Source organism: Haemaphysalis longicornis, unplaced genomic scaffold, assembly GCF_048455015.1.
Source record: "Haemaphysalis longicornis isolate Haplotype H1 unplaced genomic scaffold, Haemaphysalis longicornis Haplotype H1 scaffold_4, whole genome shotgun sequence".
Taxonomy (NCBI): Eukaryota; Metazoa; Arthropoda; class Arachnida; order Ixodida; family Ixodidae; genus Haemaphysalis; species Haemaphysalis longicornis.
The window spans coordinates 11,363,533-11,384,988 of NW_027526361.1; the positions used below are offsets into that span (position 1 = coordinate 11,363,533).

Sequence of the window (21,456 nt, forward strand, 5' to 3'; positions counted from 1 at the left end):
TTCCAAAAGCTGTCATTACCGTCAATACACAATTTTCCCAATATTTTTGCATAACTATTCATTCGTAGAGGCGTGGCAAAGCCAGCCCAACAGGCAAAAGTTATTCATTTTAAAATCAATAATCACACTGATAGGCCTAATCTACATGGCACATGTTCGAGAAGCTTTAGCAACCAAGTGTTCAGTCCAGCATAGCATTCAGTTAGGTTATGGCTACAATTTGATCAGTTGAATGCTATTTTCATGGTTTTATGTTATGCTAAAAAAATGTTAAATAAAGATTCATGTTATGCAGTGCTTTACATGCACATAAAACAAAAACTTGTTTCCCACTGAAAAGGTTTCACATAAGCAGTACAGTGAGGCATAGAAGAGGCAAAAGAAATCCGTAATTTATTTCTGCTTTGCAACAAAGAAATAAAAGTCTTTCCGATGCAGCCCTCAGTTTGCACTTGGTTCACCAGCAATGTCGATGGGCTCTGCAACTGGTGGTTTCACAATGTGTTGTAGAATGGACGCCACTTTGCGCACCTGCTCACAGTCTATCCGGCTCTTCGAAATGTGTATTGGTGGCAGAACAAACTCATTGCAGTCACACTTAGAACCGGTCACAAAGTCAAAGGAGCCCAGTCTGGCATTGCACTCCGGACAGTAAACCTTTCCTTTCACCCACTCTCCCTGCAAAGGGCAAAAAGAAACATTATGAACATGGTGCACCACCACCAAGGGACCTAATGGTGAAAATTAAGACACCCTCATAATATTTTTAGCATTTTTTGATGATTATCTTTTTGTTTTAACAGTCAGGTGGTTTTCTTCATCTATGAAGCTCCATCATAACTGCTGCAGTATTTTCAACAACATCCTCTACATAGCAGAACCCCGTAATCTAAAAGTGGTGCAGAAACAAGGCATTGAGGGTTTCCAGGGCCACCTCATTTAAAAATGGCCACCGAATGACCAAGAAGCTTCTGGATAAGGCTCTATGAACGAGTTTTGTGTCTGCCAGTGTAAATGGGGTAAGATGAGGAGGCTTTAACATTAAAGGGGCCATGAAGACAAAATAAAAGTTTGTTAAACTTGAAAGTACTAGCATTTAGTAACGCACTCAGCTCCATTCCAACTGCGGAAGACGTTTTCTTAACTCAAAAAACATTAGCATCGTGAAAAAAACTTTTAAATTTTGCACCACAGTGCCGTAATGTGGGCAGGAGTAATGTAGTTATGGGCCAGCACTAAAAACATGGTTGTCAGTGAGTCTACTGAATGCTAGCGTTCAAGTGATGTGATCCCACTGAACTGGAAGCAATCACCCCATCACATTTCTTGGCGGTAACTTAGTTCGGTGGCTGCCAATTGCAAACACAAGATTCAGTGACGTCGTAGAGAAATACCTGAAAAGTGGTTTCATATGCTTTCTTGAATACTTCGGTTACTTATTTGAGGTTTGTGAAAAAATTTGTGTCGTTTTTATCGGTATAGAGCAGTCTTTTTAACGAATAAACATGTATTTTGTCTTCATGGTCCCTTTAACGTGCGCCCGCATCATGATGGTAACCCATGGCTGGGCGCTGGTGAGGCATGGGGATGGTGGAGCTCACCAGTGGCCTAGTGCATTGTCAAGCGCTTTAGCACTGCGACCTAGTGCTACCACGCACCTGTAGCTGCACGGCTCAACTAATGGCAGGCTCCAAGGTAGGTTAGATGATCTGAGCTTCATGTAGCGCTTCGGGTTTGAGCAAAATTAGTTCTGGAGTCTCTTACGAATGAGAGTAAAGTTGGGATTGATGTTGACTCCTGATTTGAGTTTGATCCTTCAAGGGTACCGGGAACTCGTTGAAAAAAAAATTAACAACTGGTTTAAGGTGTTCTTTCAAGAGCCAGGGAGGTACACCTGGTTGTAGGCTATTGACTGCAATGGCCACCTGGAAGCTGTAGCAGAGCAGGCGAATCCACCTGAAGGTGGTGTATTACACTATGAGCAACCATGAAGGCCAGAGCTTGGACGCGGTTGGTGAAAGCGGTGTGGGTGGCTTGAGGTGCACCATGGACCTTGCAATGGCAGCAGCCCTTGGCTGGCGCCAAGTATCTGAAAGAATTGCAATCACAGACAGTGCAGTTCCAGGAGGAGACCGACACAACCTGCCAAGTGGGCACCGTTAGAAAGACGCGGCGCCACGGTCTTGTGCTGCTCCAAGATCGGGTACGCGTTCAGTTGGGGAGCGGCGACTCTTGCTCGGATTGGGGGAAGCGGCGCATCGGCATACTCCGAGTCGGAGTATCAGAGCGACCACCCGAATACAGCACTAGAAAGCACATTCAACCGGGTAAACCTCCCACTGTCTGCTACAATGATTTTGTCATTCGGGGCAAAAGAACTGGGATTCTTCCACGGCGGGGATCTTTACCGTGCGCTACACTCATTAATTCTAGAATCAGGCCGTATGCCGTGTAAAATATCATCTGGCCCTGCTAAATTCCCCTATCAAGCCTATGCACGCCTAGCTCACTGCGTCATGGTAGTACCAGTGAAATGGCTCATACCCACTCAAGGGGATTGGCCAGGATATGGGCGCCTCTTCGTTATTCTTACTTCCTAATTTCCATTCAATGGTGTTTTTTTACCTTTTGTACCTCTTTCTATATTCTCCTCACTTTTATTTCTCTGGTCATCAACTGTTAAGCCATTCTAATATTTAAATGTTTTCCTTTCCCTACAAAAACTGCATATATTCTTTCGGTACGGCGCGTATTTCCTGGCCAATCCCCCTGGGTGGGTATGAGCCATCTAACTGGTACCACCGCCGTAAAAGCGCCACTAAAGTAAGCGAGGGAGTAAAACGTCCTTGTCCGCCCTCCGCGGGCGCCCATGATCCGAATCATTGGTAAAGACAGCTGGGCTCTGGACACTTACGTTGTCAAGCTGCTCCACCAACCAGCCAGGCAGGTTTTCGTCCCGAACGTACCAGACAGTGTCAGTCTTGTTGATCGGACACGCGAAACCCACATTTCCTGACCGCGACTCGCCGTGCGAAGAAACAACGTGGCTGTTGCTTAATAACGTCCGGCGGCACTTCTTGCATCGGAACCCGGCCTCCTCGTTCATTTTGTTGCCGTTCGATTCAAGAAACGTCGGGGCACACTCAGAGATGTTTCACTTCGAGAAGCATCCAAATTGTTTACAGCGCCAGTCCACAGCCCGCCGCACGGGAAGCTTTACGACCTTACGGCAGCTTACGCACTCACAGCACAGCGCCTCTGTTGACATGACGGCGGCGTCATCATGGTACGGTTGTACTTCTTTCCTTCAAGTGTGCAAGGCTGCAGGTCACACGATGGGGGATATTGTTTTGTGGTTCAACCAATGGCTCAACCAGTTCAAGGTTCTAGCATACGGCCACAGCATGGAGGAAAGAATACCAAGAATACTGGCCCGTCGCGATCATAGAGTTTCTCACTAGCTTGATCGCGATGACTGGCCACAGTTTCGAGCATGCACTCCATGTGCTCCATGCGAGCATGGCTCAACCTGGCTCAACACCGAACGCTAGCCGTTTTGGTGCAGTTAGCATCCCGCAGAACACCTCATAGCGCCATTAGCCTCTAAGTGTTCATTAAATCTAACAAAAATATATATAACTGCTTGCAATAGAGGTTGTGTTGTTGATTTGGTTAAATTACTAAATTATGACGAGAGTCATGTTGGGAACGCAACTGCGGCTACCTGGCACCTATGCTGGCACTGCTCGCAACGACAAAAAGGAAAATGGATGTTTAGGCGCTCTACGATAAACGTGCTCGACGCGGCTTGTTTCAAGCTTGTGACGCGCAGACTAATTGGTAGTTGCAGACACGTGTCTGTCCCAGAAATGAGTGGAAACAGGTACAGAAGGCGACCCCCGTGGTATCACAATAATAACCAGCGTTGGCAGTCGCGTTCGCCTCGTTCCAATGTGTCCAGTTTCGGCTACCGGAGACACGAGCTCACTGATAGTTCTTTGGCCTCTAGTTACAGTCAAAACGGTTCTGAGGAAGCTACGATGCCCAGTCAAAAGTATAATGACGTTGGTTTTCGGACAGAGTCGCGCGGTGTGTATGACAGTCAGGGCTCGCGCCTCGTGGATACCGAAATCTCTGAACGTTATTGTCCCCCGACGAACGCGACTTACAACGCGCACCCACACGTAGATTGTGAGATGCCAGATTTAAGGAAAGCCGCTTTTGATACAGATTTTCGTTTTTCCGCGAGGCTGTCTCGTTCTGAAGACGACTGGCAAGACGCTGACCGAAATCCCTATCGGACCCTGCCAGCCGCGGCGTCCCAGCAAATACTGCCCCCGCCACTCCTAAAGAAGAAAGTTCGCAATCCGTGGAAAGGGGAAGACGGTGGTGATGGCGAAGATCTTTTCTGCCAGGACATTGTTCAGCCAAGCCTAGGACATTCTGGGAATGTGAGTCGCTCTCCTCTGCTTCCTACCAAAAAGCAGCCGCCACCGCACAGCATTCAACCGCGCACGCCGTCAGGGAACATCAGCATGAACCATCAGAGCCATCAGCATGAACCAACCTCGCGGCAAGTACGGCAGTGCGTCGAACCGGGTGGCGAGGGCAGCAGTGGTTACTTCGCGACGCTCAGGCAGCTCGAACAAGGTAGGATCCAGTTTGGGAGAAGTCACGGGTCACAAAGTTTCCCAGCGGCGCAGCGCCCACAATGTCGCAGCCGGTCCCCAGTCCGTAAACAGGTGACGGCATTTGAAGGCCACGACAGTGCACCAACATTTACAAACTTCCGGGCATCCACGAGTGGTGCTGAACATCCTGACCCTCCTCAGAGTCGCAGCTTTCGAGGCACCTGGAGGGGGAGGGAGGGTAGAGGCAGGGCAGCTTTCCGCCCGGCACTCGTCAAACGCGAGCCAGCCCCATCGCCAGACATCCTCAAAGAGGAAACAGCAAGTGGGCCCGTCCACAGCTGCCACAATACCAATGATGCGCGCGCAATTCTGGAAAGGAAGAGAAGATATTCCTTCGAAGATGGCGATGAGGAGAGCCCGGTGTCTTCTCAGCAACCACTTCCGGCCGTTGGACCGCCTGCCCCAGCTCGGCAGATAAGGCAGCAAGCCATAAGGGAGAGCATGCAGCAAAACACCAAGCTGTGGGTTGAAAACCACTTCTCTGAGGTGAGAGACACGAAACGCTGCCTTCTTGAACCTCTCTGTGTACTGGTGACGGCAGGGTTTGGTCCTTGCAGTGAATGTCTACACATAGCTTGCATGTGACGTCCCCACAGCCCTTTCTGGAGTACCGCTCTCCGCTTTCCCAGTGATACTCGAGATCGGAGGGGGAGATAAGTTCACGGCCTTCCACCGTGCAAGCGGTGCTCCAAGATGGCTGCTTCAGTGACGTCAGTGCAAGCTATGTATAGCATTGGCTGTTTGTTGCAAGGTCAGAAATTTAGCATCACATCGAGAATTTAAGTGTACATAATACTGCGCCAAGCTGTATATGGTTTGTTTGCCAAATTGGCACTGGCAGTCTGCTCAGCATGTCATGTTTGCTAAGTAAACCAAAATTGGGTTTGTTGCAGTTAGTGTTCATATTAGTGCTCATATAACCAACTTTGAAGGGAATAACATTACCACCAAAATGGTATATATTATAGTCTTGACGAATACAACTGGTGAATGCTGTAGTACGAATTCAGTCAGAAGGGGAGAGGGTTAGCCATTATGTGCAAGTGATCTAGAGTGGCTCACTTTTGTAGCCCTTAGTACCATTGGAGGTTGTTGTGGTAAAGTTCACTTCATGTTTCAGTTCTGTTTTCATTTTCCAACGATTCATTCTTAATTACAGACTGATTGCGCCAATTCCCTTGCATCTGATGTCCATGAAGTTGATGAAAGTAGGCTTCTGCCATCCGACATCCAGGCAGAAGCTGTGAACTATGTTGTTTTCGTGGATATCGACAAGAGGAGGCAAGTTCTGTTTAACTGCTCAAAAGTTGTTTTGTGTGCATGTGCTGAACGAAGAAAATATGGAAGGGCATTTACAAAGTTTGTATCACGGATGCCATCAATTCAAAACAGGCTTACACACTAGGCAATGAAAGAAGTACACATTCCTCTCTTTTTGGTGGAATATAAAATTGTGCTCTATATAGCCCGGCAGAACCCATCAGGGCGTTAAAACAAGAATGGCAGTGGCTAATCAGACAAGCTGAAGCACAAGCATGGATCTGCTTTCTGCGTGTGGAGGGACACAATGCCACGGAGATTCGTGCCGAGCTAGTGGCAGGTGAACTGGGGTGCGGTCATCTCACCGCACACTTCTACCAGCTCAGCTTGAATCCTTGGAAGATCTTCGGGATGGCATCTTTTTGGCGAGTCGCATTAAGGGCCAAACACGTGGGAATTCAGCAATGCATTTCCGCATGTTTTTCCCCCTCTCCGAAACCCGTCCTGCAGCTTTCATGCGTGCTCCTGACCATCACCGGACTGGTTTCCAGAGGGGAAATTATGTGCAGAAATGCGTCGATCTCCGCAAATGTGTTTGGGCCTTTAGGCCGGTGCCTCAAACAGTCTCAAGCTAACACAAACGGCAGGGCCTTCTTAGATGCAGGCTTTTGCCATGTACTTTCAGAAAGCGGGCAGTGTGGTGGTGGTGTTGTGCATCTTGGCTTGCTTGGTGGGCGCGCATGTGGGTTCATGCACGAGGGGGCGTGTGCAGCTTCTTTGAGGAGGCCAGGCAGCCCTTCCTGGCGGGCACCCTGCTGTACCTGTTCTACGGAGACCCCGCAGTGCTGCTCCCCACCAAGGAGCACCCCTTCTACAAGGAGAACCGCGGAAGCTGGGTGCACTTCTACCCAGACTGCGGCACCGAGTACGGCGCCTACCTCGTGGCTGCTCCCGCAGTGGTGCGCCCTTTCTCTGTCCTCCTCGCCCACTACTTGCTCTTGCTGTCGCGGTGCTGGGTAGCAGACGAAAATTTCCAGAGAGCAGAGAGGCTGAGGTTGGAAAGTTGGGCTAGTTAGTCACTTGATACTGAAAACATCATGTTAGCACTTAAAGGCGGGATGGACGCTAGATGGGACTAGTGTTTCTCGCGTGTATTTGTATCCTGTGTCCCGTCTGTCAACGCTAATGTCAGGTGTTCAGTAGGAAGCTGAGGTGTTTAGCACCGGGCATTTTTGGACTGGTGCACCATGGCGTCTAAAAGTGGTAATTAAAAAAAATGCGTAACTACGAAGGTTGTAAACTTGACTAAAACAGAAAGCTGGGCTATTGCATTGAAGTTCGTGATTAGAAGAAAAAAAACTACAAAAGAAGCACTCTGCAAGTCTTTTTTAGTCCTAGTTATTGTATTTTCTCACTTTTACTTGCAGTCACAGCTGCGGCGACCAAAACACTTTTGCTTCACTGTAGTAATGCCTACCCAACGCCGCCTGTATTAACATTGCCTAACGCGTGAGCGAAAACTGTCCAAACAGCCACTCTCCTGCTGCTCTCTCCTACCCTTTCCCGCTCCGTAGCCTTCCTACGTGCTTTATGTCCGCCAGCCAGCGCCGCTTCTCGGAAACTATGCAAGATAGTTGACAGTTTGTCTAGCGTTCCCCAGGCAGCGTTCCTACGCCTTCTTGTTTGCACCATGCCTGTCTGCCTTGGTCCATCGCTGATAAAACCGCCTTTGCCACGGCAGACGCAAAACCACCTGTGCTGCCGCAAGCTGATGCCGGCTTTGCGCGCTTGCCTACTTGGATTACGTGCAGTGAAATTTTCTGAGTGGGGCATCCCCCTCTGTCCCCTCCACATTTCGGCCTTGTTTTGTCCGCGCTGTTCGCACTACACCCCGGTACGCAGTTTTAAAATTGAGAACTGTACTGTAGAAGTGACAAGACAGCGTCGCTGGAACCTCAGCTGCTCATCCTTTTGTTTTCTATAACCTCCTGAAATTTACAAGCACGTGATATTTTTTGGAAAGTTCTGGTAGAAGTGAGTGCTTGAACAAAAGATGTGCATGCAATTTTTTCTTCACTAAGTCCTCCCGAGAGAAAAAATATCAGTAAAATAATGCCTGTACCATAAATTATAGTATTTCTGTTTGCTGTTTGTCTGCCTGACAATAATTATGTTCTTATACTATTTCCCTTCCGCCTCCATCAGTCATCTTACGAAAAATGCAGCAGGTATGAAGCGAGCGACACGTTGAACAAGATCCCCAGTGTGCTGCTGAACTAGCGCCCCGTCGCAGCTAAGGTATGAGCGAAATGGCTCTTGAAACCCTACGGGCAAGCTGACATACATACACAGTAGAAGTGGGTGCAAGCGTTCGCAACTCGCCAGCAGTGACGTAAGGCGGGACGTCCGCCGGCGCGCCCCACATAGCGAATAAGTGCCTGAACTAAGCGTCCCTACCGTTCCCATTGGAAAGCGAGCGACGCGTTAGGCAATGTTTCTACAGGCGGCGTTGGCCTACCTACCAGAAACTGGATTCTCTGAAACAATGGCCATCATTTTGAAATGGACAGAGAATCTGGCCTGAGAGACATCCTTTGTTCGTGCAACTTCTAAGGGTACAGTTGCAGATTTTGGGCACCAGTTAAAATCGTTGGGCATCTTCATCAGTTGAATAGATTCCGAAACTTCCCAGAAGTAGAGCTTTGACGTATTCCCCAGGTACTGCATTCAACAAGATAGGAAAAGAACGGAACAGCCAAGAAACAGTGGTGCTTGTGCCCATCTATTTTTGTTGTTCTGACATCAACGTTCTTGATCTTGTTCTTTTGCCATCCTTGGCTTTAGGAGTAATTTCCTGCTTATCCCAGCCACATGGACGCTTTTGTGTCCTAGGAGGTCGCAAAGGAACATCAAAGTAGGTTCACCAGCTAGCATAAACTCAAACATGCACGGGAGCAGGCAACATTTCAGAAATAATCCCTGTAAGTGTGAGGGTCCGGCCTATTGAGGGTATGTATGCATTTGTTTTGAGGACTGTAATTCTCGCATGCACATGGTTGTTAGACTGTGATAGCTATGTTGTGTGGATCTAAAAAATATTGTTCTGCAATGTACAAATTTATTTTCAAGGCATTCTTTCATTTCTAGAGGCACATTGTTTGAAAGTAGTCAAAAGTACTATGAAAATCTTTGAATATTGGTTTTTTACACATTTAGACTGATTCTGATGCACATATTGTTGTAGCCACATTGCTCATATTTTGCTCCCTTTTTGTAATTTTTTATTTATTGATTGATTTATTTTTGCACTTCACATGAAAGGCTGTTAACTGCCCATTTTTGTCTGCTGCTCAACATGTGTCGTTAACTGTCATGAAAAGGACGAGATAGGCGCAACTTTCAAATGTCGTTCTCTAACGTTGAGAAGAGCAGTCACAGTCCCCTTTAAGATATCTGCAGAAGCTTAATCATTGCACGTGTTTGCCACGTAAAATGCTTTCCTTGCAAAGCCTTTGCTTGTGTAGATGATGGTCGTAAGTGGCTGCACCCTTGCGTGGAGTAGCAGTGGCCCCTGTTGTTGCTCCCCCTCCAGATCGGCTGGATGGACCAGAAGCTGCCGCCCAGGGTCAAGTTCCTGGTGCACGGTCACCAGAAGGTGCTGCAGCTGGATGGCCTCCAGCGGAAAGTCATCTACTACCCAACGTCCAGGACCATGGATGTGCTGCTGCTCAACCGAATGCTCAAGGGGGACTTCGGTACGCACCGCTCCAGGGGCCACAACAGGGTTTGCTGTTGCGGCTTCTTCAACAACTAGATTTCGGCCTGCTCCTCCTCTGAATAGGCTTGTGGCAATGTCTCGATGTAGTGGCTATGACAGCCAGCCCCGAGGCAGGCGCGCTCATCGGCGAGTTAGGGCTGCTGCTTCTTAACGTTAGCCTTTGGTGTGGTCTTTGTGGGCTTCTGATGACCCCATACAAGGCAGGCCTGAAAGATGATATTGCTCATGCACAGAGCAGTTTGAGCAAGTTTCTCACACAAGGGGATACTCTAGTGCTCCCACACACGCACACGCAGTCCAGTGCTCCACGTGTTGTGGCTGTGAAAACCACGTACTCTTGCCAGGCCGTTGCCTGGCTGTGAACACGGGAAGATTAATTTCAGTAATCCCCTTAAACGAGGCGCGAAAAGATAGTGGTGTTGTAAGTGTCATCGCTTAATTAAAACTTTCTGTTCGAATTTGTGAGGAGAAGGAGTAAGCATTTATTTGAGTGAGAGGGTACTGGGATGGGAATGTGGTCAGCAATCTATGTCCAGGAGGCTGTGAGCCTTTGCCGAATCCGGGGCTCGTTGCACCAGGGCTTTTTGAACTTCCGGCACCGAGCTGGCTAGCGCAGACTCCCACTGCTCAAGGGATGAGGTTAGTAAAGGGGTTGATGTTATGCAAGCAGGAGAATGCGAGATAATACATCTGAACGGACGGTCCGGTGAGAAGAAAGATGGTGACATCTTCTAGAGGATTATGTGTGTGTAAAATGTTTCTGTTTGCAGTCTTCAGAGTGTGTATGCTTAGTGGTTTGATAGTGAGGGGTGCGGAGGAGGATATGTTTTTATGTGTGTGTAGTGTGATTATCAAGTTGTAAATGTTGTTGATAGGTGCTGCTTGACTGCTTGCTGCAAGTTCCGTGCCACTCTGGGTTTTCTATCCAGAAGTTGGAAATGCCCGGACGTGAAGGTCACAGGTGGCAGCATGTGCTGCCTTGTTCCCCACAAGCCCTGAGTGGCCTGCGGCCCATACAATGGGTATTTCAATGTTGTCATGAGGCTTTTTTCTATGGGGAAAGCCTCGGGTGGTGCTAGTTCGGCTTGATATAGGTGGCAGGTGTGTTGAGAGGTGTGTTATTATTGTGAGGTATGGTTCGTTGCAGTGAGTTGTGGTGGCATGAGCGACGGCTATTGCCTGTGCAGCGCCAACTGACAGGCGAAGATGATTTTCTTTTTTTTGAAGCTACAATTAATTTTTTGGTGCACACTCTCAAGTGCAGAATGTCAGAGGTGATAAAATGATAGGTGCCATGCCCAGCACAAGTGAAAGCGACGGAGCTGTTCACAACACTGCAGTTGCCTGCGGCAGTATGTGTATGATGCCACACAGCATTCCCAGCAGTGTTGAAGTTCACAACTTAGGGGCTTTGAAATGCTCTGGCGATATTTGTTTTTGCATTGGCAGAGAAAAGGGACTTTGGGCAGAATGGGGCCCTTAAGTTTAGTCTCAGACTTACTGCCAACCACCTGAGGAGAAGCAATCAGGCATTTGTTTTTCATATATATTTCTATGCCGTGGGGAATCCTCGACCTACCTGTAAACTACCCGTGGCAAGTCCAAGGCTGAATCGAAGAGCCCCACTGCCTCACACAAGATGCCAACTAGAAACACAGCTGCACTAGGCAAGATGAGCTTGTGCGCTATTCCTGATTACAAGACAAGGTGCACGTGAGCCTGTACAACACGTCCCTTTTCCATGCAGATTTGCCGAAGGTCTCCAAACCCACCGTGCCTTCAACCATGAAAACCATCGTCATTAGAAGTGCCAGCACCCCGTCACGCCCAACGCCTTCACCATCGGGGGATCGGGTCGGCGTGCCGGCTCGTTGCGCACTCTTGCGCACACCCGTAGATGGGGCCCCCGTCTGGGCTGACCAAGGTTCTGCCCAGCCGCCTGACCGCCACAAGCGCATGCCGGTCCTCGCTCCGGGCCAGTCGCTGCCCGAGCGGCCGGTGCGCCAGAAGGTCCTGTGGGACCTGTAGGTGGGCGGGCGAGGGCCCCGAATTGTGATAGGCCTGCGGGGCAGCCAAAGCCAGGTGCCTCGTGGGACCATACTTCCATGCAACGCACAGTTCACTTTGTATATGACCCATCGGTTAACCAGAGCATCTCTCTTCCATCGCGATTACATCCGTGCCATCATAGAGCATCGAGTATAGTTTCAAACGCCTCGTAAAAATTCCGGGGCAGCTTCGTAAATTATTCGTTTGGAGGCGAAGTGCCTTCTAATAATCGTTGTTCTGTTTGCAATTTAGGCTATCCCACTGAGCACGTGGGTGGTCTTGCACTGTTGTTTAAAATGAAGTATATGTATGTTTTTTCACGGAATCGACAGTGTCATTTGTCTCATTCACAGGTACGCATGAAAGCGGCTCACACAAAAGTTAGCAGCTTACAAAAATACATGTGCATGCTGCGTCTACTAAATACACACTAGTATAGTAGAAAATTGTGCATTTAACACTAGCAAGACAACAGATGTTCGGATAAAGTGGGGAGAAGATGGAACACAACAGTTAAGTACAAGAATTTTCGCACAAAGGGCATGACACATGAGGACAGGCACTAAGTTCCGACTAATTTTTATTTTATTCGCGCCACATAGAAGGAAAAAAAACACAAAAAGGAGATTGTACGTCTTCAATGTGCACTGTGCAAGTGCGCACACCTCCTCAGCTACCTATTTTAAATAATCCCCCCAGGAAGGCCAACTCCTTCGTAGTCAAAGATGGAGAGGTAATGATGACGCGGTGACTGCCCACGCTCTGCATTTCAACTGCTTCAACAATCTCATTGCACTTAGCGGTGTCCTGAAACACAACAGTGCATTCATGAAACAGCGGCGTGCACTCGCAAAGGCACCAAGTTTCCACCAGTGCCTTTTCCCACTCTATTCACATGCTCGTGCAAACGGTGCTTAAGGTGCTGGCTAGTCTGGCCAATGTAGGCCTACCACAGGAAAGTGGCAGCTTATAGGCAACACCCTCTGTGCAATCCGCCTAGTGGTTCCAGTGTCCAATGCCCACACAGGAGACTGTTGAGGCAGCCGAAATTGTAGAAGTTCCCGTGATTAGGCCGTTGCACTCTCAAGCACAAGGTCACACATTCATTTCCCAGCCATGGCAGTTGCTTGTGTGGAGTTCGAAGAGATGAAAAATTTTGTGCCCTTCCACTCGTGAGGGAGGATGACCAACGAAGCTGAGCACAGCCCAAGAGTGCATGAAATAAAACATGTCTATATCGTCTATAATCTACAAATCTACAAGTGCATGAATCGTCTACAAATCTATATCGTCGCCTTCCTCGCGCATGACTGGCGAGCCCGGATCATTTTGTCTGCAGGCTTTCACATTTCCCCCAAAGTGGAATGCGCCAACACAGAACGGCTTTGCAAACTGAGCGTCTTTAGCATGAGCCATCTTGTGCTCCCCCCTTGAGGTGCGACACACGTGAACTGCTTTCTTGGCATTCTTTTGCGAGCACCACCAGCAAGCCTGGACGACGCCAAACGCTCCTCGTTCAACTCAATCACTGGGTGAACGATAGGAGTAACTATGACTTGTGTTTTCTGATGACATTGCACACATTACAGCCAGCAACAGTAGCTCCGCTGTTAAAAAATGTCAACAAGATCCTCACCAACAATTACAAGAAGACATAAAGCTCCTTTTTGGGTGGCCAAATTGATGAGGTGCCGCGGGCAACCGACCCCAATCAATCTTGTTCAGAACCTTTCGACATTGTAGCAAGACTTTTTCTTTCCCACCATAGCTGTGGCATTGTCTGATCACATGGCCAAGAGGTTTTCAACAGGCAAAGTCCGGGACTTCATTTCGTCCAGAACCAGATTTCCAGTCTTGTGACCGTCGCTTCCCTTCGTATTATCCCAAAACAAAGGTGGCTTTTGGCTACTCGTCTCCAACGAAATATGTCGCAATGATACAGTAAACCTGTAAATCCCCATTGTTCCTGCCGTCCACGGTGATAAAAAAAACCTCCTGCTTTGGGCATCCAGCAAAGGAATCTCTGCATAGGCAGCTATTTCGCGAACAATAAACAATGCCTTTGTTCGTCTACAGGTGTATCGTTCGGCTTCTTCACACTTGGGTAACATTTTTCGGAAAAGTGGTCCAGCGCGATAGCCGACACTTGGAGGGATGTTGTGCTGAACTTTTTATAAAAATTCCGTGAAGAAACATTCTGCACTGAAGTAACATGTCGATTTGACATGTTGGTAGGCATCTCAGCTCTGGTATCTAAATAAAAAGCTTTTCACTTTCTCTTCTGCAGCAATAGAAGAGACGTGCAGCCTGTTTGAACACTGGCATAAAGCAAATGTTAATGCTTCATGTGAGTAGTTGGACGGCCTGTTTGAACACTGGCATGAAGTATATGTTAATGCCTCATGCGAGTAGGCAGGTCGCCTCGGCCGTTCACTTCAACTTCATTATGGATTTAAAGGCTTTGGTTCGATTTTAATTCCTCATGACCCAATTTCATGTGAAGTCATTCCAGCCCTGGAGTTGACACTCCCGAACTCTGCACTCAACAGGCTGAGGACGCCTAGAAAAATTTGGTCGAGCCTAGAACAGCTGCTTCTTCACATTGGCAATTTTTGAGTAATTTTTCGTGCTAACTAGTGGAAATAATACCCATGCCACACATATGCGAAAAATGAAATTAAACGGTTAAGGCCTTCAGTTTTAATGTCGTTAATTCGCTGCTACACTCAAAAATCTAATGCCATTTACTCAAATATGATTTTTGGTTTAATTAAGGAGTTCCGTACAACTCATTCGCTATCATGAACACCTCAAATCTGCCTACCCTCGAATGCGATTGGCACAAAATGATACTCTCAGCACCAGTGTTGACGCAGAAACATAGCTGAACTTCAAATAAGACTTTTTTGTGCCCGGCGAAGTTCTGAAGACCAAGTTCACTAAAACAGCGGCGAAGGCAGACTGTCGTGTTACTTCAATTTTTCAGATTCGGCTACCGCTGGAAGGCGACGGCAGTTGTTCAAGCCACTTTTAGAAACAGCCAACGCTATTTCTCACACAGTTTCCTTTCACAAGAAACATTTTTAACCTTCCAAGACGTTTTCGCCATGTTAAAAACTTGTAAAGTACGAGTTCATTTATCTCTTTGGTCATTATCACCATCATGCCTAACACATTTAATGCCTTTTACGTTTTGGGGTGTAGCACGGCCCGCTCAAATAATGTCATTCAGTTCCTCAAGGCCTTAACGTCACTTTTTGTGCACGTGTGGCACGGGTATAAGTGGACCTTTCCGTGCCAACGTTCCCGCAATTTGGCAGCAACTGCCCCCAGCAGTGCAAGTCATTTCCTGTGCATGTCAGGAGAAGCAGCGGCGTTGCGACAACAGCCCTACCATCCAAAATGCCATCTTTTCACATTCACTTTAAGTACCTGAAAACTGCTATGCCCACCTCCAAGAATTATTGCAGTGCAGGGAGGCGCATTTCACTAGTCGCGAAGTATTGGTAGAGGATTGCCTAGCAGCACAGTGCTTCCAACTCTGCCCTTTAACTTCAAAATGGATGAAAAAGAAACTGTACTAATTTGTGTGGATGAAAAAAGTGGGCAGCAGTCTAATCTGCCTTGATGACGTTACCTAAAACATCCATCTCTGGCCCTAATGTTGACCGCGGGTGCGCAATCGCAGCTGGCAAACAAACAAGCGGTGACAAGTTCATTGTCAAGCAGTTTTATTATGTCACAGCAGAGAAATACTACTATCCAAAAATGTCATTACACAAAAGACAGCCATGTAGTATGTACACCTGAAGAATGAATAGTAGTATTGCAAAAGCCACGTTGACCAACCTCTTGAGCTGCAACACTGATGGGATCAGCCAGGGAAGAACAGAAACGCTCGTTTTTTTTTTTTTTTTACGTCAGGGCTGCAGCACACAAGGCCGCCTGTCACACCACGGCTCGCCAGCCTCAGTCCTTTTTTCTGCCGACTTGCAAAGAAAGAATATTGTGCGCCTTTCACATTTGACGCATCCTTTGGACACGAAAATTGTCCCTCAGCCCATTCCAAGCCCTCTGTAGGCATGAACCCTTCTTGAAGAATTTCAAAGCCCAGTTACTGAGCGACTCTCAGTGCCCTCGACAACCCTGACAGTCCGTTTCCACGCTGCCTCCACGGAATAACAGAACCCACAAGCACAGACTCTTTCCAGCTGACAGTCAATTATTGACAAGTCCATGTGCAGAGTTAAGGGTTAACCTGTGACAAGGAAGTCCTGGCCTGCTAACCACCCCAAAAAGTCGCCCGTCTCTCGAAACTTCCTACACAGCGCAGCAAGCAGCCATCCAAGTGAGGCTGAAAGTTGGTATTCCGAGCTGCGACTTCACTAGAGCCCATGCTTGAATTTGATATCGGCCTGTAATTCTATCCGTGCGACAAACGCGCGAAATCTGCCTGCTTGGCTACACCCTAGTCAAGCAATCGTCGGCTGGCTGCAATAATGAATGGCTCAGTGCAGTGCAACCCTTGCACACAAACGCAAGGGGCAGTTGGTCACCAACTGCCGCAGGCAGACAGCACGTGAAGGCTGCCTTCCGACACGAGACACCACAAATGCCTTCTGGTGAGCCAGCCAAAGCACCCACAGCCGCTTCCCAGACCAACACTAGCCTACTCCAATGCGAAATATCACAAGGGCGTTGTGTGACATGGTCAGCCGCTATGTAGAAAGCACATACAAAAATTGTAAAAAAACGAAAAGAAAAACGACCCTCACAATGTCATCGTTGTAACTGCCAAAAAGCAGACATCTATGCACACACACACACTCACACTACTCGATAAATGAAGATGCGCCACATAAAAAGAAACAAGCACAGGTTTCTAGACTGTACCCGGAGGTAAATTGTCTACGCAAGCTCAACAATTTTGTTCCTGCCAGCAGAACGAACCTAGAACACGCTCTCATAAAAGCCCAGTCACAATCACAGCCACGACACTCTACAGAAACTCGGGAAGTGTACGAAGAGGGCAGGCAAAAAAAAAAAAGTGCGTAGGGGGCACGACAGCGTGCAACTTCGCGTCAAAGTGTGAAGTGTACACCACTTCCAAACAGTTCAGGTCGGGGCACTTGAATACGCGGTGTATCACGGAGCCTCAAACACTTGACAATGACTGGCCAGCAGCTGCAGACAGCCGCGTTTCATCCCCTTCAGGCAGTGGTAAAGCAGACTACGGCACAATGACTGGCCAGTGCGAAAAGTGCAGTCAAAACTGGAGCAGCTGCTTGGGGCCACTCACACCTCTCAGGGCCACATCGCCAAAACTATTGCACGTAACCACCCTCAAGCATCCCCACGTGGCTGACCTCCACACCACCGACTGCTGCAATGCACAGCAGCAACCCCAGTTGTTGGTTTCAAAAGCAAAACACAAGCAAGCCGTGGGCTTCGTTTGATTGGAAGAATGCCAACGGTCCACACCACTATGCAACATTTTGATTCTGTGATAGTAACAAACTGAGCAGGGGGGTAACGGGCAAACCTGCACACATACCAAACGCCTGACTAGGGACACGCGCACGCATTGCACGCTAGTAGGTGGACGTCTTCATTGGCTATTAGCGAACAAATCGGGACGGGTACAGAAGCTATGCACGGGAATGCTTCACCATTTCACGCAGCACTGCAAAACACCAAGCATACCCACGGTTGGTCGCCAGATTTTTTTTTTACCTTAAATTTACACAGCAAAACTCATTAAAATGAACTGCAGTGCTTGCGACAATTACAGTACTTTAGTATTTTGATGCATCCACAGTTGAACTTGCATGCAGAAAATTTGACATGCAATTGATACATGAAGGTTCATGAAGTGGTGCAATAAAACACCTATAAACCCACGCTCCACTTGTAACACTGCAGATCCCTAAGCTTTGCCAGTACAGACAATCTCCAACAGTTTGGATAGATCTCACAAATACAAAGAAAAACAAGGCAGGAGTGGCAAACACAGCACCCTTGCTTTGTGCCATCAGCATCACAAAAATTGTTTTTGTTTCGTTTTGTGGGGCATTGCTTTTTACAAGCAATCAAGAAGGGGGCCCGGAAGAAAAAAAATGCAATGGATGCTAAGAACAATGTGCATACTACACCTACAGTAAGTGTACGAAAAACAAATTGATAGCTGTGGTCCAATGCATGCGCTACCATGTTACCAGCTTGAAAAAAGGAAGTGCAAAGATTATGCTAGCCCATAAACAAAGACGAAAGCTTCCCAAAGCTCCTTCTGCAAGAAAGCTGCTGGGCTGTGGCAACAGCTGTATGCACTCGGGTGTTCAATACACTTCCATGTAAAAGTTGTATATCTTGACTTTTAATGAAAAATTCCTCGTATTCAACATGCGGCTAAACTAAAATGGCTAGATTGCGGTTCAGCTAAAACAATATCTGAATAATTCGTTACAATCGGGAATGACTGCATCCATGTTTCATGAAACAGTGCAGCAGTATAAAGGTTTGCGTGTTCAGTGACACTGGTGCAGCTCAGTGCAGCCTCTCACTACACTTGTGTGGTATTTAGCAAGCATGCAACTCACTTCCTCCACAATTATTTTAGTTTTCCCTTAGATGAGGACAAGGGGGCAGACGCTGTCATTTGAGCCGATTAGGTGACTTTAAATGGCACCTCTGCTCATCGCTCGCAAAGCCTTAAAACCAACGTGCAACGTTGCAGCATCGGCAACGCGCCAAAAGTAATAACCAGCAAACAACAGGTAAAAACTCTCCATTTGCCACAAACTGAGGCCCCAACTGAATAAAATGTTTCGGTGGCCGCAGAGAAATTTTCTGTACCAGGGCACCAGACAACCTGATCGAAAGCTGAATGCTGGCACATGTGATTTAATGCTTAGAAAAGGGGAACAGCGCAAACTCAGACAAGACACAAGAAGAAGGTAACAAACACGAGCGCTCGTGTTTGTCACCTCCTTCTTCTTGTGTCTTGTCTGAGTTTGCGCTGTTCCCCTTTTATAATCATGTACCAACTCGCCCAAGCCTTAACCCTTGCAATGATTTAATGCCAAAGACACAGTTCAAAATATGGGATGGTGGATTTCTAACAACTTTCGAAGCAACAAAGCTTTGATTCCCTTGTGCCCAGAAAGAAACTTGGTTATCTGTTTGGATCCTCCCTGGCAACAACCCATCAAAGTTGAGAAGAGCACAAAAAAGAATGAAGACTGCCCTGCCCAAAAACCAGGGGCCAGTTTTTCTTGGAGAAGCTGTAGGGACGCTAGTAACGTCTCTCCCTTGAAAGAACTACAGTGCATTCAGTCGTCATACATGAACTCAGCAGTTCAAAGCCTTTTTTCAGATACTTTTCAGTTCAGCTATTTTTTGCCTCCTGTGGTGGAAAGAGGTGCACCGATATTTCTCAGCTTCTGAAGATGCTGCCTTGGCCTAGCAAGATTCCATTTATCCAAATGGATGAGGCCAGGTCTTCAATGTTTGTTCACAAGAATGGAGTAGCTTTGGTGAACACTGGGTAACGCTTGCCCCACGGCCATTCAGTAAACAACACCTCAAAACTTTTCTAGTGACCCTCATACGCGAAGCCCTGGAAGTCTGCTTTCATCCTTACCTAATGCAAATAAAGTTCAGCGGCTATGCCGGATGACGTTAAAACATTTTCACACATACTGGTTTGCAGTAGATACTAGCTTGCAACCTGCCTTCACTGCTACCGCCAATAGATTGAGATAACTGCGCCTATCCAAGTGCAACCTGCCAACAAAACAAGGCAAGAGCATTTAAAATGACTGGAAGAAATAAAAAAAAGGTCTGGCACAAGAGATAAACAGGCACAACTAGCAACAGCTGTACGGTCACGTAAAAAGGTACAAAAGTCACACGAACAGGAAGCTATACAAACTGGAAGAGAATTCGAGACAAACACAGCATTTTTTCCCTTCACAGTATGGCACAGCACGAAAAACATCCGAAGGTTGGAGAGCATGGCGTGCACCGTAACCACCACAGAAGACGGTACACAATTTGACCTGCCGGTTTAGAGTTGAAAAAAAGTATGTATACCAGTGTGCACTAGCCAGCCAATTTTCTGAAAATTGAAATTTGCAACAATGAAAATTTGCACACTTCCATATCCACGAGCCTTCATGAAGTGTTAGGCTATTTATTTGCTTTTAAGTCCTGTTTGAGTCCGAGATTCATCATTGAGCTCATACCAATCAACAGTGCATGACACACATTATGTTTCAGTTTATGCCCTAACTCCCACTCAAACCAGCGCCTTACTTCTCCTTAGATACCGAGAAAAAAGAAAATTCACTAAAAATGTGCTCACCACAATGCTCCAAAGGTGCTAACACGAGTGAAGGCCAAGACCACTCACAAATAAGAAAAAATTTTTTGCTTTAAGCAGAACCTGCCACACTAATGAAAAGAAACCTGCTAGTTGTATTCCTTCTACGTGCATTTTTTCCAGGCCAGTGCCATTTGGTGCTACAACCCCTTCCCAAGGATGGAGAAGTGCTTTTGACCATCAATTCAGGCTCTTTCGTTTTTAGACCAGAATTGGAATTATACTTAAGCACAACACTAAATACCCGTGGTGTGAAACTAATTATCATAGCACTAACAGCCAAGAAACACTGCTCACACCTCTGGAGTTTCCCCAACACAGTTCTGCCAAACATAAGCACAGTGTCACCGCTTGCCTGGCTTCTTCTCTTTGCCCCATCAGCTCCCCTTCGCATTCGTGCAAAGCGAGAGCCAGTTGCCACTTTCTGCATACACGCATTGTCACATGGGACATTCAAAGCTTCTTTGGGCACTTTTACAATGGTCATACACTAAATTGCAGTATAGACACAAGCTATCATCTGACCACCAAAATTGATCACACAATTGTGCACAAGTGAATGAATGCAAAGCAAACAGATCGAGCACGCAAGAAACCAAGACTGCCAAAAAGAAATGTGTGTCCTGCTGGTTTTCACGGACCTAAGCTTACGAGAACTGGTAACAATCCCTTTCAGCTTCTATTGCAGCCAGAGGCCATTGCACATTTCATTACTAACAGTATTCATGCATCTAAAAAGTTGCCAATACTGCCAACTGCATTCACCCTTTGTAGTCTAGTGAGGCAGCACCATACAAACTTTCCGTGTTAATTTTCTTTGAATTGTGTGCGTTTCTTCCTATCCATCTGGTGCTATCTCCTGAGGAGTGATTAAACTCGGTTTTGTCTTCTGGCTTTTCGACATAAGGCGGCTACACTCCACTGCTTCAGAACTTGCCACAACCGAAAGGTTCCTTTGGCACTGTGCGTTGTGCAGTAAGGATTCTTGAGCTTTTAGCAAAAGCGGAGATAACTGGAAAACAAGAGGGCAGAAAAGCGCATTTCCACAAAGCATGCAATCAGAATGCTTTGAGGGGTACCAGACGCTGCCCAAATGTTGTCAAACGGCTCGGGCATGGGAGGTGCCAATGTCCTTGGCAGTGCCGAAAATGTTTTGGACCACAAAGAGGCAAAGCATCCTGGTGACAGACAGGCTAGACGTGACATCAGTTGAACAAAACAAAGGTCTTCTTGCTGTCAGTCACAGCAACGCAGCGGCATTTATTAGTTTTAAAATAGATGGCTAACTTGCACAGTGG

General features: G+C 47.2%; 2 protein-coding genes across 2 annotated transcripts; one reads left to right on the forward strand and one right to left on the reverse strand.

Moving 5' to 3' along the window:
* Positions 1–369: 369 nt before the first annotated feature.
* LOC144178239 (E3 ubiquitin-protein ligase RNF180-like) lies at positions 370–3,481 on the reverse strand. The gene is made up of 2 exons (XM_077705942.1): positions 2,915–3,481; positions 370–678 (listed from the first exon to the last, which is right to left on the reverse strand). The coding sequence occupies exons 1-2, from the start codon at positions 3,104–3,106 to the stop codon at positions 442–444; spliced, it is 429 nt and encodes a 142-aa protein (XP_077562068.1). The 5' UTR covers positions 3,107–3,481; the 3' UTR covers positions 370–441.
* Positions 3,482–3,731: 250 nt separating this feature from the next.
* Positions 3,732–12,103, forward strand: LOC144178238 (uncharacterized). The gene is made up of 5 exons (XM_077705940.1): positions 3,732–5,177; positions 5,851–5,972; positions 6,724–6,910; positions 9,544–9,706; positions 11,477–12,103. The coding sequence occupies exons 1-5, from the start codon at positions 3,771–3,773 to the stop codon at positions 11,755–11,757; spliced, it is 2,160 nt and encodes a 719-aa protein (XP_077562066.1). The 5' UTR covers positions 3,732–3,770; the 3' UTR covers positions 11,758–12,103.
* Positions 12,104–21,456: the final 9,353 nt, after the last annotated feature.

Bases quoted from the DNA above. Each gene is read 5' to 3' on its own strand.
- LOC144178238 (XM_077705940.1), top strand. From the start codon at position 3,771: ATGTTTAGGCGCTCTACGATAAACGTGCTCGACGCGGCTTGTTTCAAG. The intron at 5,178-5,850 runs GTGAGAGACACG...TCTTAATTACAG, and splicing joins TTGAAAACCACTTCTCTGAG to ACTGATTGCGCCAATTCCCT. The intron at 6,911-9,543 runs GTGCGCCCTTTC...CTCCCCCTCCAG, and splicing joins TCGTGGCTGCTCCCGCAGTG to ATCGGCTGGATGGACCAGAA.
- LOC144178239 (XM_077705942.1), bottom strand. From the start codon at position 3,106: ATGAACGAGGAGGCCGGGTTCCGATGCAAGAAGTGCCGCCGGACGTTA. The intron at 679-2,914 runs GTAAGTGTCCAG...TGCCCTTTGCAG, and splicing joins TGGTGGAGCAGCTTGACAAC to GGAGAGTGGGTGAAAGGAAA.